The following is a 16927-nucleotide window of genomic DNA, read 5'->3' as shown; positions in this document are numbered from 1 at the left end:
TCAGGGAAAAGTTTCTGCATGCAACTGACAGATGGATTTTTTTTTCAGGCCCTGTTATAAATTGTCAGCCCTCTGTATCTTAACATAACATGACTGTAATAACATGACTAATAACAAATTATTTAATATTTATAGTGAGGTAGTGCCCACAAACCATAAAGATTAGGCTAGCACAAACATGAGTGATAGGCCTTGCCTCAAAGAAGCTTGGCATTAAGTTGACCGTTGCATAATGTGGGGCCTGGTAGCCTTTTGTATAGATTTCTATATAAACCTCTACCCCAATATAACGCTGTCCCCGGGAGCCAAAAAATCTTACCATGTTATAGGTAAAACCGCATTATATCGAACTTGCTTTGATCGCCCGGAGTGCGCAGCCCCGCCCCCTCGGAGCGCTGCTTTACTGCGTTATATCCGAATTCATGTTATATTGGGGTAGAGGTGTACTTAATGCAGGGATCGGCAACCTTTGGCCCGCGGAACGCCAGGGTAAGCACCATGGAGGGCTGGGCCGATTTGTTTACCTGCTGCGTCCGCAGGATCGGCTGATCGTGGATCCCACTGTCCGCAGTTTGCCGCTCTAGGCCAATGGGGGCTGCGGGAAACGGCGCGGGCTGAGGGATGTGCTGGCCGTCGCCCCCATTGGCTTGGAACAGTGAACCTGCGGACGCGGCACTGGCCGAACCTGCAAATGCGGCAGGTAAACAAACCGGCCTGGCCTGCCAGGGTGCTTGGCCTGGCGGTCTGCGTGCCAAAGGTTGCCGATCCCTGACTTAATGGATATGGCATCTTTCAAAGACCAGCCAATTATATTGGCGGTTTCAAACACAACTTTTAAAACTCATTATTACCATGATATTTTCGTAGGTCTACACTGGATTCTAATATCTGGAACTCTTATTTGGGTTAACTGCATTTATTCGATGGAAGAATAAAAGTGAGTGGCTCAAATAATCTGGATATATGTAGTAGTAACTAATATTGACTACATTCCTATCATGTTAGGGCTTAATTTAAGCAGTGGAATGCTATTCAGAGCATGAACCATTTGCTACAATTTCTGTCATGTATTGGATCAGCTAGCTCGTAAAGGAAAGAATACTCACTTTCATATATACAGAGTCAAAATAAAATGTTTCTATGTAACTTAGTTTTGGACCCTGCTTTCAAGTGTTCTAGAACTTTCCCGCTAAGCCTTTTATGGGTGTCTATGTAACAAGTATTATGAAAAATTAGAACAACAAATGATTTTTCTTTAGTGTAACCAGTATTTGAATGTTGCGGATATATGTATGTGCACTTATATTGTGGTATACATCCTTTAGATTAGAGGCTTTCAACCTTTTTTCATTTGTGGACCCTTAAAAGAAAATTGAATGGAGGTGCGGACCCCTTTGGAAATCTTAGACACAGTCAGTGGAACCCCAGGGGTCTCCAGACCACAGGTTGAAAGTCACTGTTTTAGATGTAGGTTTAATACTGTTTGGGATCTTATATGAGGTAGTCTCTTACAATTTACTCCTGTTTAGTATTAGAATGTCCTTTTGGCTTTGGAAGTTGGAAATAGTTTTAGTGGTTTAAACTACTGATGATTCCATAGAGTAGATTTGAAATGCATGCTTTCACTTATTCAAGTTCTGGGCAAGAATCATGCCCTGATTCAGGAAGGTATTTGTGCCTAACCTTTAACTCTTGAGTAGTAAATTCATTTGGGCTTCTCATATGCTTTAAGTCTAGGCATGTGCTCCAATACTTGCTAAAGGCGTTTTAATTTGTGCCTGTCTTCCTCCTCCGCCCCACCCCCGCCCCGCAGACTAGAAACATCTCTTCCCTTGAGGAAACAAATCGGTTACTCACCAATATTCCTAATAAACTCTGAAAGCGTTGTTTAATATTGTATGATTGCTAAGAGTTATCCTGGGCTGCTTTGGTAGTTCACGTGATGGAATTTTGTAAATCATGGCTCATTTGAATGTACTCCATATTTCCTTAATCTCAGATTTTTACACAAGTGCTATTCATCTAATATTTTGGAATTAAGTTTTCCATTTCTTTAGAGGCAATTTCTCAAAGCTCTATACAGTAGTATTGCTCTTTTCTGACTAGTTATTGTATTCTGCTGTGGAGTCCCTATGCTTCTGTTGAAGTTAGTCATTTTTGCTAGGTAAAGAATAAGTACACCTCTATCCTGATATAATGCGACCCGATATAACCCGAATTTGGATATAACGCGGTAAAGCACCGCTCTGGGCGGGGGAGGGTGCGCACTCCGGCAGATCAAAGCAAGTTCGATATAACGCGGTTTCACCTATAACGCGGTAGGATTTTTTGGCTCCCGAGGACAGCGTTGTATCGGGGTAGAGGTGTACTATCAGCTTGCGCTTGTAGGTGGTTATCGGTAAAAGTTTGGCTGCATCTGAAGTGCACTGGATTGACCCTTAGAATAGAATTGAGTGGTTAGGAGGGAAAAATGGACTATCCCGCAGTGCATGTCTTCCACATATGTCAATTGTGAACATGCTGCAATCAGTCAGTAAAATAGGATGTTTTGGTGCCCTCTGATGGGTAATCTATAGCTCTCTATTTTCTCTGGCTGTATTTCAGAGGTGTTTTCCACAAAAGCTGTTTGTTGCAAACACCCTCAGAAATTGAGGAAAAAGTAATGTCCCTGTGCCCAAATGATCCCAATTTGTCATGCTGAGGGCTGATGGTACCAACATAAGAGTCCAGAGTAACCTTGAGGGGACCAGGTTAATGGAAAGCTAGTGTTTAATTTGTCCCAGGAGGTGCAGATAGTTCCTCCAATTTAAGAGGCAGAGCCGAGAGTCTGGCCCCAAAATTTACTTCGTTCTCTGCCTGTCTGTTCTGAATGACCCCTTCCTACGGGAAACCAATAAAAAAGATCTAAAAGTGTGCATATATTGATCTAAGACTTTATAGCACTCACGTATATAGTGTATTATTCTTTAAAGGGAAATTACAAGAGGGCTGCAAGACAACTCTGCCTACTGGTTACTAGTGCATTTTTGAAATGGAGTATACTGAAGCCTATCTGTAAGGGTGGATTGATTTAAATCACTGACTTTTTAATCATGGTTTAAATAATAAATTGTAATCTTATGCATTCTTACATTTTAGGTGCTTTCCTAAAGAAAGGTTGATTATCATTAAAATATGATTTGCAAAAAAAATAAAATAGCCTTTTTGCTAAATTTCGTACTTTTTGCTAACCAAGAGGATATACTATATATACACACTTATTTCAGCCATTATATAGCTTAAGTTTTTTAATGTTAGAAGATGGTGAATGACATTTCTTATTTGTTAGATTAATTTTTTTTACTCATGATTTGTCAAGCACATGCACTTGAATGGAAGTTGGACTTCAATAAAAAATGCACAAAAACATCATATTAGAATTGTTTTTTAAAATCTACCTTAAATGTGCTGGCTACATTTAAAAAAAAGTTTATCAATGTTTTGTGTTATTTAAAAAAAAATAAATAAATAAAATCACTTTTTTAAAGCAGAGGAAGTATAATCTGTGGTTAATGAATTTAACTGATTGTTTCTGATCACCATGTCCAAGATTTTTAGAACTAGTAGAGCTCGACCTCTCATATCTCATTTTTATTCATCGACTGGAAGATTTCCTGATTGTTTCCCAGTAGATTTTTCAACTTTAAGTGAACTAGTCATGAACTGAACTAGTTAAATGAACTGAAATGAAGAAAACTTTCTTTCTGCATCTGCGAAAGAGGCTACTGCTGTCAAAAGCTGGTGTAGCACTTCAGCAAACTCTGGCTCAAAGTTCATTGTTTGACTTTTTTTAAAAGTTCAGCAGTTAACATTAAATGAAATGGTAAATTAAACACAAAAATAATAATTCTAATTATAGTAAGTTTAGGTCTTCATAGAAGTTATTTCAAAATTGTTTGAAATTATAAATTTATTTAAAAAAAAAATCAAATCCAACTTAAATAAAAATATCTATTTTTTTTAATCCACCCTGCTGTTTGGTCTATATGGTCATTTGGATTGTACAGAAAAAATTATACTTTTAACAGCATTCCTTATTGGATAAAATTTCCAACTTCTTTAGGATGCCAGTGCTCTTGTCTTCCTTCACTGAGTTTTTTACTCCTATGTCTGTTGGTTACATCTTTTGGAGGGATTAATATGATGCAAGTATAAAAGATTGCAAAAAATATAGTTTAAACATGAAGGTTAGTTCTAATTCTGCTCACTTGCTTGTATTGTTTTGACCATCTATAAAATTCACTAAAGGATAAGAATCTTGGTCATTACGGACTCTTTCTTTTGTAGTAAATATTTAAACATTTAAAACCCCAGTACTGTGGAAAAAATTGGCATTATGCAGATTGCATTCACTTTGCAGTTTCATTTTAAATTTCTAAATTTAAACATTGAGCAATAAAACCTTACAAAAATGCCTGAAGTTCCAAGCAGAGTGATCAGTGGAGTGGACATGGAGGCTTTAATTCAGAACTTTCTTAAAGGGCCCTGGAGCAAAGGTGGTGGTGGTTTTGGTTCAAAACTGGTCATGGATTGCTCTCATTTGACTTGTGCCAATATTTTTGTTACACACTTGCTTCTTGTTCACTTGCTGTCATGATGTAATAGTTACTCAGGAAAGGTAAGCAAGCCTGTTGATTAGTTGGCCTCCTTAGCACTGACTTAGAGGTAAAAAACCACTGTTCCATCCAAAGTCCTAAATTACATAATCCACAATATTTTTGTTTAATTGAGGCTGCGAGTTCTCTCTTTTTACTTCTGCTTCATATTGGGAAGCCTGAGGAATTCGGAAAAATATATTTTTCCTGCCTTAGCATAAGAAATGTGTCCACATATTTATAAACCATTGAAAGTCTGTTTTTAAGAGCACAAGGACACGGCATCTGTCCTCTTCAGAACAAAGAATAGAAAATGAGTTGGAATGTGACACTTGTGAGCAAGAGGAATCTGGCTGAGTTCCGAGCTTATATGTACAAGGGGCAGTTTAAAGGAAGGTGGAAAATATTCTATTAGAATTTCTTGGAATGATCCAAATTCCATGAATGGAATTGAGGTTAATCTGGCAGTAACTTTTTGTGCCAAAACACAACCAATAAATAATATATAAAATGTATTAATTAGGGCTGTCAACCGATTAAAAAAAATTAATTGCGCTATTAATTGCACTGTTAAATGGTACTGTATTATTTAAATCAGGGGTCGGCAACCTACGACACACGTGCCAAAGGTGGCACGCGAGCCAATTTTTGATGGCACGCGGCGCGGGCTGAGCCACTCAGCCCGCTGCCGCTCTGGGGTTTCCACCGCTGGCTCCTGCCAGCCGGGATCCCACCGCCGGTTCCACTCAGCACCCACTGCTGGCCTGGGTGAAGGAACCCCAGGCTGGCAGCGGGCTGAGGCCCTGGCTGGCAGGAGCCAGTGGCCGAAACTCCAGAGGGGCGGCGGGCTGAGCCGCTCAGTTGCTGCTCTGGGGTTCCAGCCCCACTCACCTTGTGCAGGCCCCCTGCTAGACAGGATCCAGGCCTCTGGCCCTGCTTAGTGCTACCAGCCGCCGGCTCCACTCACCTCACCTGCTGATCTGGGATTCCAGCCGCTGACCTCGTGCCAGCCGGGGTCTGGATCTCCAGCCTTGCTCAGTCTGCTTTCCGCCCTGGAGTCCCAGCAGGCCACCCTGGGCTCTGCTCCTGGCCTTGGATCACTGCTCTGCAGCCTCCCCGCTATGGCCCACTGTCCCCAGCCTGGGACAGTGAGGGTTGCACAAAGGCAAGAGGGGGTGCTGAGCTTAAAATTGCTTATATCAGACCACACTGCGTTTGACCTTGTGCCTGCCTTCTATCGCCATATTTTCCCCCACTGAGCGTTGAAGGGAACACTTGACAAAATGGCAGCTCCTAAGAAAGCGAAGCCAGATGTCCGATCATTTCAGCCTCCTTGGACAGATGCACTTATGAAAGTGTTGTTTGTCGCACATCAAGTGTTCGACATTTTGAAACGAAGCACGAGAACCTTTCTTGACGAAGCAAACAAGACTGAATCAATCAAAAAGGCAGTAGCAGCCTATGAGAAGCAAAGCAATGTTTTTAAAAGCTTAAGTGTAAGTAAAAATCAAGCTACAGAAGGAAGTTACAAGATTGCACAGTGCATTGCAAAAAATGGAAAGCTGTATACAGATGGGGAATATATAAAAAGTTTTTCTCAGCAGTTCGGAGGTTTTGTTCAATGATTTGCCAAAGAAAGATACAATCATATCTAGAATAAAAGAACTGCCCATCTCTGCCAGAACAGTTGAGAGACGCGTAAGTGAAATGGCAGAAAACATTAAGGAAAAGCAGACTGCATTGAAAGGCACAGCAGTGTTTAGTGTTGCAGTTGATGAGAGCGTGGATATAAACGACGTTCCACGTTTGGCAGTTGTTGCAAGATACTGTGCTTCCAATGAAATCCAAGAGGAACTTTGTTGCCTAAAACCCCTGCATGGCACAATAAAGGGGGAAGATATACTGGAAAGTTCTGTAAACTGTTTTGAAGAACGAGGAGTTGACATCAGAAATATTTTGTGTGACAACAGATGGTGCTCCTGCCATGGTCAGAAAACAGAAGGGATTTGTAAAGTTACTTGAAGGTCAAATTGGCCATCCGACAGTCAAATTTCACTGTATCATCCATCAAGAAAACCTGTGTGCTAAAATTTCTAATTCAGAGCTGCTTAATGTGATGAATATAGTGGTGCGAATTGTGAATTTCCTTGTTGCTCGATCTACTTCGACTCAGACAATTTCAAGCACTGCTAGAAGAGATGGACAGTGCTTATAATGACATCCCACTTCACAGCAACATTCGGTGGCTAAGTTGTGGCAAGGTTTTGGTGCGCTTTGTAAACTGTTTTGATGCAATCAAGACCTTTTTGTTGGAAAAAGAACAAAACTACCCCTAACTGGATGATGACAAATGGCTGTGTAAGCTCGTGTTTCTAACTATCACCGCTCACCGAAACGAATGCAACCTCTGTCTTCAGGGTGCAGGGCAAACAGTTCTGGATCTTTATGAAGCCTGGAAAGCATTTGTTGTGAAACTAGAAGTTTTTTCCAGAGATATTCAAACTTCTACTTTCCACTACTTCCAACTCATAAAAGAGCTATTGACACGATGCACTGTCAGTGTCGATGAGATTGGAAAGTACATGCAAGAACTGGAATCAAGATTTCCAGCGATTTTGGCCCAATGCTTTCTCTTCTAATTAAATCTGAAAAGTTCAATGAAAGCGACTTGGATTGGTCTGTATTTCAGTGGATGGGTGTTGAAGATTTCGAAATGCAACTCATTCAGTTAAAAAGCTCAGAATTGTGGACATCAAAGTTTGTGGATCTGCGGCGCACACTTGACGCTACCGCGAGAGATCATGGGGCCTCTATTCTAACCTGCTGGACGTCCCTGCCAGTGACATTTAACTGTTTGAAGAAAATTGAGTTTGCAGTGCTTTCAGCATTTGGATCCACATACCTGTGTGAACAGGTATTTTCACACATGAAATCTGTCCTCTGTCCCTCTTGGAGCCGATTAACAAGTGATCACTCAGAAGCCTGTGTGCAGCTTAAAGTATTCAAATACATGCCAGACATTGGAAAACTCAGCAAGGAAGAGCAAGGATCACACTAAACTGATAAGATCTACATTCTAATTTAATTTTTAAATCTTCTGAAAGATTTTGAAAACCTTGTTTACTTTACATATAACAGTAGTTTGGTTATATATTAGACTTATAGAGTGACCTTCTAAAAAACGTTAAAATGTATTACCGGCACGCGAAGCCTTAAATTAGAGTGTATAAATGAAGACTTGGCACACCGCTGCTGAAAGGTTGCCGACCCCTGGTTTAAATATTTGTGGATGTTTTTTCTACATTTTCAAACATGTTTATTTCAATTACAAGACAGAACACTCAGCGTACAGTGCTCACTTCATATTTTTTGCTTACAAATATTTGCAATGTAAAAAACAAAAGAAAGGAGAGATTAATAAGATTGGGACTTTTCAGCTTGGAAGAGAGACGGCTAAGGGAAGATATGATTGAGGTCTATAAAATCATGACTGGTGTAGAGAAAGTAGATAAGGAAGTGTTTACTACTTCTCAGAACACAAGAACTAGGGGTCACCAAATGAAATTAATAGGCAACAGGTTTAAAACAAATAAAAGGAAGTATTTCTTCACATAATGCACAGTCAACCTGTGGAACTCCTTGCCAGAGGATGTTGTGAAGGCCAAGACTATAACAGGATTTAAAAAAGAACTAGATAAATTCACGGAGGATAGGTCCCTCAATGGCCATTAGCCAGGATGGGCAGGAATGATGTCCCTAGCCTCTGTTTGCCAGAAGCTGGGAATGGGCAACGGGATCGATCACTTGATGATTACCTATTCTGTTCATTCCCTCTGGGGCACCTAGCACTGGCCATTGCTGGAAGACAGGATACTGGGCTAGATGGACCTTTGGTCTGACCCAGTAGGGCCGTTCTTATGACAGTGATTTCTTGTCCGTTTTACAAATTCTGCTATCTAATATGAAAATTGGGCAGTAGTACTGGTTATCAAAATGTGCTTACTAAAAGCAGGGCCTTGTGTTTATAAAGTACATAAACATTCAACAATTTATGTAATATTTATATTTATCGTTGAAAAGTCTAGCTTTCAAATGCTAGGCAATGGCAGAAATGACGATTGTTTGTAAACCCTTACTTCTGCTCCTTTATGTGCATTATGATGCAGTCTTTAATTAAAACAATCGCATACTAGTTTTTTCCCACAAGATTTCTGACTATTTAATGAGCAGAACACCATCACATGCAATTGTACAGTTAATCCACTGAATAAATAATCAGCAAGGTTTGAACCTAGAACCTTCAACGGTGCTGCAGAAATCTCTGCTACTTGAATTCGGGAAGTAATAACCACCTTCTTTCTGCTAGCTACTGTAATCTTCTGTGGAATAGCTGGAGGGTGCACATATAACTCACTGAAACACTCGACTACTTATATAAAAGTAGTCCCACTTTACTGATGACATACTTAAAGTGCACAGATTTGGAGTCACTTTCTGATGATAGGCAGTGTGGCTAAGTGGCAGAATGTAGAGTCTGGCATATTGGAGACCTGGATTTTATTGCTAGCTCTATGAGAACTGACTGTACAACCTATTGGATTTTTCTTCTGCAAAGTGGACATGGACAAGGCAGTGTGTGGAGGGGCTGATGGTTTTCCTTCTCAGTGGTTTGAGCATTGGCCTGCTAAACCCAAGTTTGTGAGTTCAATCCTTGAGGGGGCCATTTAGGGATCTGGGGCAAAAATCTGTCTGGGGATTGGCCCTGCTTTGAGCAGGGGGTTGGAGTCACTAGATGACCTCCTCAGGTCCCTTCCAACCCTGAGATTCTATGATTTGCGGCATTGCTTATATTAGAGGTTAGGGAATTCAGAGAATTAACACCAGTCAGAAGAGCTGTTTCCAGCTCAGTCCTCTGTAGGACAAAGGTTACCTCTGTAAAGGTGGCGATTGTCTCTTATCTGTGCAATCTGTTCTGGTCTGTGTGGCTGCTCTAGAATGTTGCAGGAGGGTAGGCAGGACTGGGGAACATATGCACAGTGCAGATTGAATGCTCAGAATTAAATACAAGCTTCTAGCAAGTTCTTCTGTGCATGCAAATAGGAATTTTCTGTGGCTTATTCCTTGATCAAATCTGTCTTGATTTTCATGCGGATAGCAAAAGGCACTTTTCTAACCCTAGGACTATTGCTCCTTGTAACTTCATATTCCTACTCCAAGCCCCTGAGATGCTAGAAATATTTAAAAGAAATAAATCAAGTCGTCCATTTGCCAACAATAACAAAATTCCCCAACCAAGGTAAAAATTGCCTGTTTTTAATTAAATTCGTTCAGCTAAAATGGTGCAAACATTTCTGAGAAACTATCAAAGAAAATCAACTGGAGGCAGCAAACGTCCACTGAAAATTTGCCTTACTGTCTTAGAGCTGCTGTAAACCAGTGGTTCTCAACCTTTCCAGACTACTGTACCCCTTTCAGGAGTCTGATTTGTCTTGCGTATCCCCAAGTTTCACCTCACTTAAAAACTACTTGCTTACAAAATCAGACATAAAAATACTAGTCTCACAGCGCACTAGTACTGAAAAATTGCTTACTTATTTTTACGATATAATTACAAAAAAATCAATTGAAATATAAATATTGTACTTATATTTGTGTACAGTATATAGAGCAATATAAACAGGTCATTGTCTGTATGACATTTTAGTTTGTACTGACTTAGCTAGAGCTTTTTCTAGTCTATTGTAAAACTAGGCAAATATTTAGCTACATTAATGTACCCCCTGGAAGATCTCTGTGTACCCCCAGGGTGAGAACCACTGCTATAAACTACCAGGACCTATGTAAATGCACAATGTGATGTCACTAGGGTGCATCAGAAGGAAGTACAGTGGCAATGGTAGTGAAGCAAAGAAACCAGGTTTTGGATGAGTGGCTACAGATGGAGAAATGTCTCTTTGAGGCCTATAGCTGAGAGGAGATCCCACTGAGCTATGACTTAATTTTTGTATCCTTCTTTTGAGACCAATGTTTTGTATAGGGACTTTGTACTGTAGAGCACTCTTGATCAGAAATGAAAGATGAGCTTAAAGTGGACAGATGTATTCAAGAGGCTGTTCTTATTCAACAACCTGCCATCTGAATTGACCATTCCATAGTATCCTGAAATGTATTGAGTACAATGTTACGTGTCTTTCATTAGAAGACTAGCTCCATTTGAGCGCCTGATTTTTGTTAGTGCCTTGAATGATCATTTAAGACAGGTTTCATGATGATTTGTTTCATGATCCTTTATTTAGGTGCTGATAGTTTGATTGTTGTATAAGACACGGGGAGACAGTTCCTGCCTCAAGAAGCTTTCAGTCAAAACCAGAGACCTAATTAAAGTGGATAAAAGCAAGAAAATTGATTTCTCTGTTACCTGTCCTTAATTTTGTCCATTGTGCTTGAAAGATTTTTAGTCCTCTGAAAAGTGGGTAATTTTAAACGCCGACAACTTATGGTACCACTGCCACCATGCTGGATCTATCAAAGATATTTTGAAGGATTCTCTTGCCTTGATACTGAAGAGCATGTAGATTTAACTGCGACAAGTTATCAGTAGAATTGTTAGCATCTTTTCAAATGTATGTGTTGGGTCATATGCAGAATACATATAGAAATATAAAGTACCACTTACGTATGCATGGCACTTGCTTTTAAATTTCTATAAACAAGATGTGTACGTAATATATAATGGTTATGATTTTCAAAAGTTATTAGTGATTTTGTCTTTATTAATATGTAATCCTTAGCCAAATTATTGGCTAAGATCAATGTTTAGGTAAGCACATGCTTAGTTCCTATTGATGTTAGTGGGAGCTAATTAGACTTGAAGTTAAGCATGTGCTCAAGTGCTATTCTTAATCGGGGCCAAAGCATCTGCACACCTTGTTTTAATTGAGAGCCAGCTGAAGTTCTCAGACCAGTATGGTGAATGTTGCATCTCTTTTAAAAGTGGTAGTGCTTCAAGCTCTTCTCTTTCTGAGCTGGTAACTTTGCTAGATTTCAGTATTATGCAAATTTAAAATAATTTTATAAGGTTTTGAAAACTGAATTATCTACATATTTATCACGTATACCTTTTTGAGTCGTATGGCCTCTGGTATTTTTATTGGAGACATAATTTATGACTTGATTAAACGGAGTAATTCGCCAAACTTAGATCCCAAGTTGAGTTTGGATGAAACCGATCTCAAAAGGCAGATTGGTAGGTGAGGGAGAATTGAGATATTAACTTCAGAGAAGCATTCTTGTAGATAAACTGCCTTCTGGTCTACGAGGGATCCATACTTCTGAAGCTGAAAAAGTAAGAGTGCTGTTGTAAACTGGTGGAATAACTTGGCAGAAAGTCCTAGAAGGATTCTTCTGCCAGAGATAGTGATTATAATTAGTAAAATAATGTAATATTAGAAAGTATATACTCCCTAGACTGTAAAATGGAAAGGGGAAGATGAGCTGGAGTTAAGTACTTCTTCACTAAAGAGCAGATAGTGCTCCTGCCATTCAAACAACTTAAAATACATATGAACTAAACTGGAAAATACAAGTTACTTACTTGCTTTGGGATTTAAAGTAACTGATTCTGGTTAGCTCAACATGTTGTTCTTGAGAATTGTGCTTAAGGATGTGACCTTTTAATGTTCAGGCTTCCATCTAGTAAGAATAATGTAGGGAAAAAGTCCTACATAGTGCAGAAGAGTTAAATCAGATGATACAAAGGCCTCTTGGGGCCAAAAATACTGTATTTGTAACTGAGGAAAGGTGTTAATTTACTGTATGAAATTTGTGAAACTGTACCAGATTTTGGATTAAACAAAATGATCTTTTTATTGTCCAGGAATTCCAAGAACTTGCTAATGTTAAACTGTGACCCAGTTCCTGCTACAAGTTCTTTCCTCTCACATAAAGACCTAGATTTCAGAGAAATGAGATGCTTGTGATTGGATTACATACACTGGATCCTAAATTTTCTACTGTGTGTCATTGACTTGAAAAGTAGTACTTGGTCGAGGGAGATACAAATTTCCTGCCATCTTGTGTAAATGATATTGTTTTAACGTACTGACAGTTTTATCCTTTATTTCTGGTGTTTGATCAATTACGTTTCCAACTGTTTTGTAAGTTTTCTTTTAAATTTCAAATTACAGGTTCACGACTAGCTCTGGCAAGACTTCTTTCAGGTGAGTGTCTCGTCTGGACAGATTACATTACTACTTAATACATTGACCAACAGGCTGTCTCTTCTTGAACTCGTTAGGCTTTTGAAGTTTAATATTGGATTCCATGTTTTCCTTTTATAACTGACTTGAAAACTAAATTAATATTTCAAATTCATTTTTTTCCATTTCCTATCTACCTCACCCCTCATGCTTACCCCATTGATCATCTCACAGCTATTGATAAGCTGTTGCTATTCCAGAAAATGTACTACCACATTTGATGAACATTGATATTGTCTAAAGGACAGAGTTTGTTCTATTTAGAAGTATGCTGATGAATTGAAAAGCCATAGTGGTGATTGATAGGGAGGAAATGTGGCTTTGTAGTGAGTATGGAACTGGTAGCCAGGACTCATTGGTTCTGTTTCCAGCTGTTGCTGACTTGAACTCTGACCTTGGTGTTACCAGTTTTGCCCATTACTTTGGGGTATGCTGATTTATTAGGGTTACTCTTCTGGGGTGGGGGGTGTTTCTGTAATTCTATCAATGTACTGCTTGTGCCATCTGTGCTCTCATATGGAGCTCTACTTCTCCCTTCTGCAAGTTCCCTCCCAATGGAGCTATCCTGCAGGACCTTGGTTCCCCAGGGCTGGGTTCTTTCAGCCCCAGAATCAGACGAACACACACACATTAACAGAGCGCATCTGACAGGACCCGGTTAATCAGCACTCCCAAGCTGACTCCTAATATGTCCCTGGACTTGGTAGGCTGGGTCGAGCAGCACTTCCAAGCTGTCACCCTCATATGCCCCAGGTTCAGCACGTCCCTATCCCCACTTTCATGTTATAATTGTTCTGGTAGTAGGGTGGCCAGATGTCCCGATTTTTATAGGGACAGTCCCGATTGTGGGGTCTTTTTCTTATATAGGCTCCTATTACCCCCGTCATGATTTTTTCACATTTGCTGACTGGTTATCCTATCTGGTAGTAGCCCACTTGATTAGCAAACCCCACAGGATTTTTGGGCGCTGCAGGGATCTTTAGCTTAGTTACGAGAAGTGTTGCTGCAGAGCGAATGGGGAAGCCAAAAAACACCTACAAGGGGCAGAGGGGAAGAGAAAGAGAAGCAACCAGCTTAACCATGGAAGTTATTTATTGCTCGGTAATAACCATACACAGGGAGTCAAACAAACACAACAGTTATAATATTAAATCAAACTTTTATTTGATTATAAAAGTCAGGTTTAGAAAACTCAACTTTAACTAATCATACAAGACCAGGTCAGAAGGCTATACCTAGAGAGAGAGCGCTGGGTTTTCACTACTTTGTGAAGCTTGAATCGATCAGAGTTCCCTGGTGGTGGTGGTGGTGGTAGCTGAGGGTCTGGAGTGCTGGAGACAGGCAGAGCCCCTAGCACGATCAGTCAGAAGAAGATGCAGTCCCAATAGAACTGATGCAGATTTTGGATCCAGGCATCAGAGCACTTACTTGAGCATGGGTAGGGGCTTTTGTAGGGAAAAAACAGTGGTTCAAGGGAGAACACTAGATTTGTTTGTGGGTAAACTGATGTCTCAAGGGAGTATACCAAAGTTGTTTTTTTCAGGCTAGACAATAGGAACTACTCATTCCTGGCTATGGGCAGTGTTCATTCAAGGGAGCTCACCATGCAATTAGGCAGCTTCAGTATTTTGGATACCAATAAAGGATTTATTACTAGAATTGGTCTGATAACTACTGAGCTGGGTATGTGCAGGCGTGCATTCATTAACATCTGGAGGAGACGTTCCCATCATGCAGTGCTTCCCTGCTTTTCTGGTCCCATAGTCCAGTGCGGTTCTTGCTTTGGAATCTCTGTTCTCCATTCTGTATGCTAATGGAGATGCCTCCCTGTCTCATCTTCGATGCAAATGAAGCTGGTCCGGAGGGGTTTAGGTGTCTTTTCCACTGCCTTTTCATTGCTTTTTGTAAGTTTGGCTTTGGTTCAAGCAGAGGCTGGGGTGGGGGAAGGTCTTTCGTGAGTCAGACAGGCTGGGTATTGTGCTTTGGTTCCCCCAAGACCACAGAGCTGATGGGCAACATATTTAGCCTAATGTTACCTTTCTTTTCTTCAGTTTACCCACTTGTAAAAAAGATATACTACTTGAGGCTTGATGTTTAAAAAGTACTGTCTTTATATAGTCCCTTTATTCAGTGTTTTGAAGGTATCTTATGTATGTTTTTCAAGTCTATTTCCACATCCTCAAAATTAAGGGAAAACCAAACACTCATGAACCTTCTGTCCTATTAGTAAATTCAAACTAAAGATGTCGGTTAAAACTGTTTTCATGGGCTATTTCTAGTGCTATTTTTGTCTTTTTGAGGACAGATGTCATCAGAAATCCATCCAAAACAATTTAAGCTACTTTCTACATTTCACGTTATAGCACAGTGATTGTGTGCTTGACCCTTATAAGAAAAAGGATCCTGCAAGAACAATAATCCTGCGTCTGAGGTCACACAATTGGTACATACTCTAACCCAAAGATGTCTATCAGATTAAGTTTTTTTACAACTAAAACTCCCCAAAGCAAACTAAAACAGCAAGCCCTACATACAAAAATCCCTCCCATATTCATTCTGACACTTTTTATCTCCTTCCAGAAAAGTATGCAAGCTCTCTTCCTGGTTTAATGGCCTAGCAAGCACTGCTAAAGTAGTGCTTAGCCCAGGGGTGTGCAAACTTTTTGGCCCGAGGGCCACATCAGGGTTGCGAAATGGTATGGAGGGCTGGGTAGGAAAGACTGTGCCCACCAAACAGCCTGCTCTGTGCCCCCTGACTGCCACTCTCAGAACTCCCAACCCCCTCCCAGGATCCCTGACCGCTCCCCGGGACCCCCTGCCCCTAACTGCCCCCCTGCGACTCCCCCATCCATCCCCCCCAGCCCCTTTCAGAATGTGGCCCTGCGACCATGGGCGGAGGACTCAGGGGGAGCAGGGGCAGCCGCGCAGCCAGAGAGAAGAGGTGGTTTCCCCTTCAAAGCGCTACTTCTCTCCAGCCAGCTGTGTGGCCTCCCAGTGCCGCTCCTGAGTCCTCCGCCTGTGTTCCCTGTGCTCCCATCACCCACACCCGCCTGCTCCCCTCCTCCGCAGTGCAAACCCACCATGGGGGGTCTGCCAGTGCTGAGCTGCCCGAGTGCCTGGCCCTGGGGCCCCCTGTTGTTGGGGGGGTCTGTGCCAGGGCTCCCTGGGTTCACTTGTAAATCTGCCCCTGAGCCACGCTGCCTGTCCGGAGCCAGCCATGCCGCTCCGCTGCTGGCACGGTGAGCTGAGGCTGCAGGGAAGGGGGGACAGCAGGGGCGGGGCTGGGGCTGGCCGGGAGCTCAGGGGCTGGGCAGGACGGCCCCGTGGGCTGGAGTTTGCCCATCTCTGGCTTAGCCTCAAAAGGAGAGAAAACGGTAGACTCCTTCACCTAAAAGTCCCATCTAGTCCACTTTGGCTGGAGGTTTGTGGAAGATGAGAGGTTTTTAAATGTGTAAAATACTGGGCTAGAGTTGGTATATAGAGATGCCACTTGTGTGAAGAAGGGGGAGATCCATAAGACCGACAACCTGGGTATTTCTGTGTTGTCTATACTGGTGTTTGTACATCACCAGTGCATTCTCCATACTTCTTAGTTAACAATGGGACTTGAAGAAATTATTTGATACTGTGCACTTGCTTCTTGAGATAAAGCACTTTTTCTACATATAGACTTTTTGTTTATGTAATCTCCAAGATACTAAATGCAAAATAAATACATTTTTCTACTTGAATGGTTGAAAGTATTACTTCTAAAAACCAGCAAACTTCTTTAATCGAAGTTTTACATTTTACTGAGCACTCTAGATCTGTAAAGGAGGGTGAATTGAGAGGAATAGGGGGAAGTAGTACAGAAGAGATTTTTCTAATACCATAATTATGCATATTATTGATACTGTATCTTGGATATTTGGTATTTCTAGTATTTCAGTCTTGCTATATTTGGTTTCCCCAGGGTAAACACAGTTTTTTGTTTTGATTTTTGAAGACAAGTAAAATATCTAGTGTCCCTCCTCCCACCATTCTTAGTAATCATTA

At 40.9% G+C, this 16927-nt stretch overlaps 1 protein-coding gene across 2 annotated transcripts in view; it reads left to right on the top strand.

Moving 5' to 3' along the window:
- DGCR2 (DiGeorge syndrome critical region gene 2) overlaps positions 1 to 16927 on the top strand; it is a 75322-nt gene that overhangs the window by 10943 nt on the left and 47452 nt on the right. The window contains exon 2 of one of the 2 annotated variants that reach the window (XM_054007023.1): positions 12821 to 12853. The exons of the other annotated variant lie outside the window; for it this stretch is intronic. Coding sequence (XP_053862998.1) covers positions 12821 to 12853 — 33 coding nt within the window. The remainder of the gene's footprint in view (positions 1 to 12820; positions 12854 to 16927) is intronic. 2 annotated transcript variants of the gene reach the window in all.

This window comes from Malaclemys terrapin, chromosome 16, assembly GCF_027887155.1.
Source record: "Malaclemys terrapin pileata isolate rMalTer1 chromosome 16, rMalTer1.hap1, whole genome shotgun sequence".
In the NCBI taxonomy this organism is placed as follows: domain Eukaryota; kingdom Metazoa; phylum Chordata; order Testudines; family Emydidae; genus Malaclemys; species Malaclemys terrapin.
The sequence above is the reverse complement of the archived record's forward strand: the minus strand, read 5'-3'. Positions and strand labels throughout refer to the sequence as shown.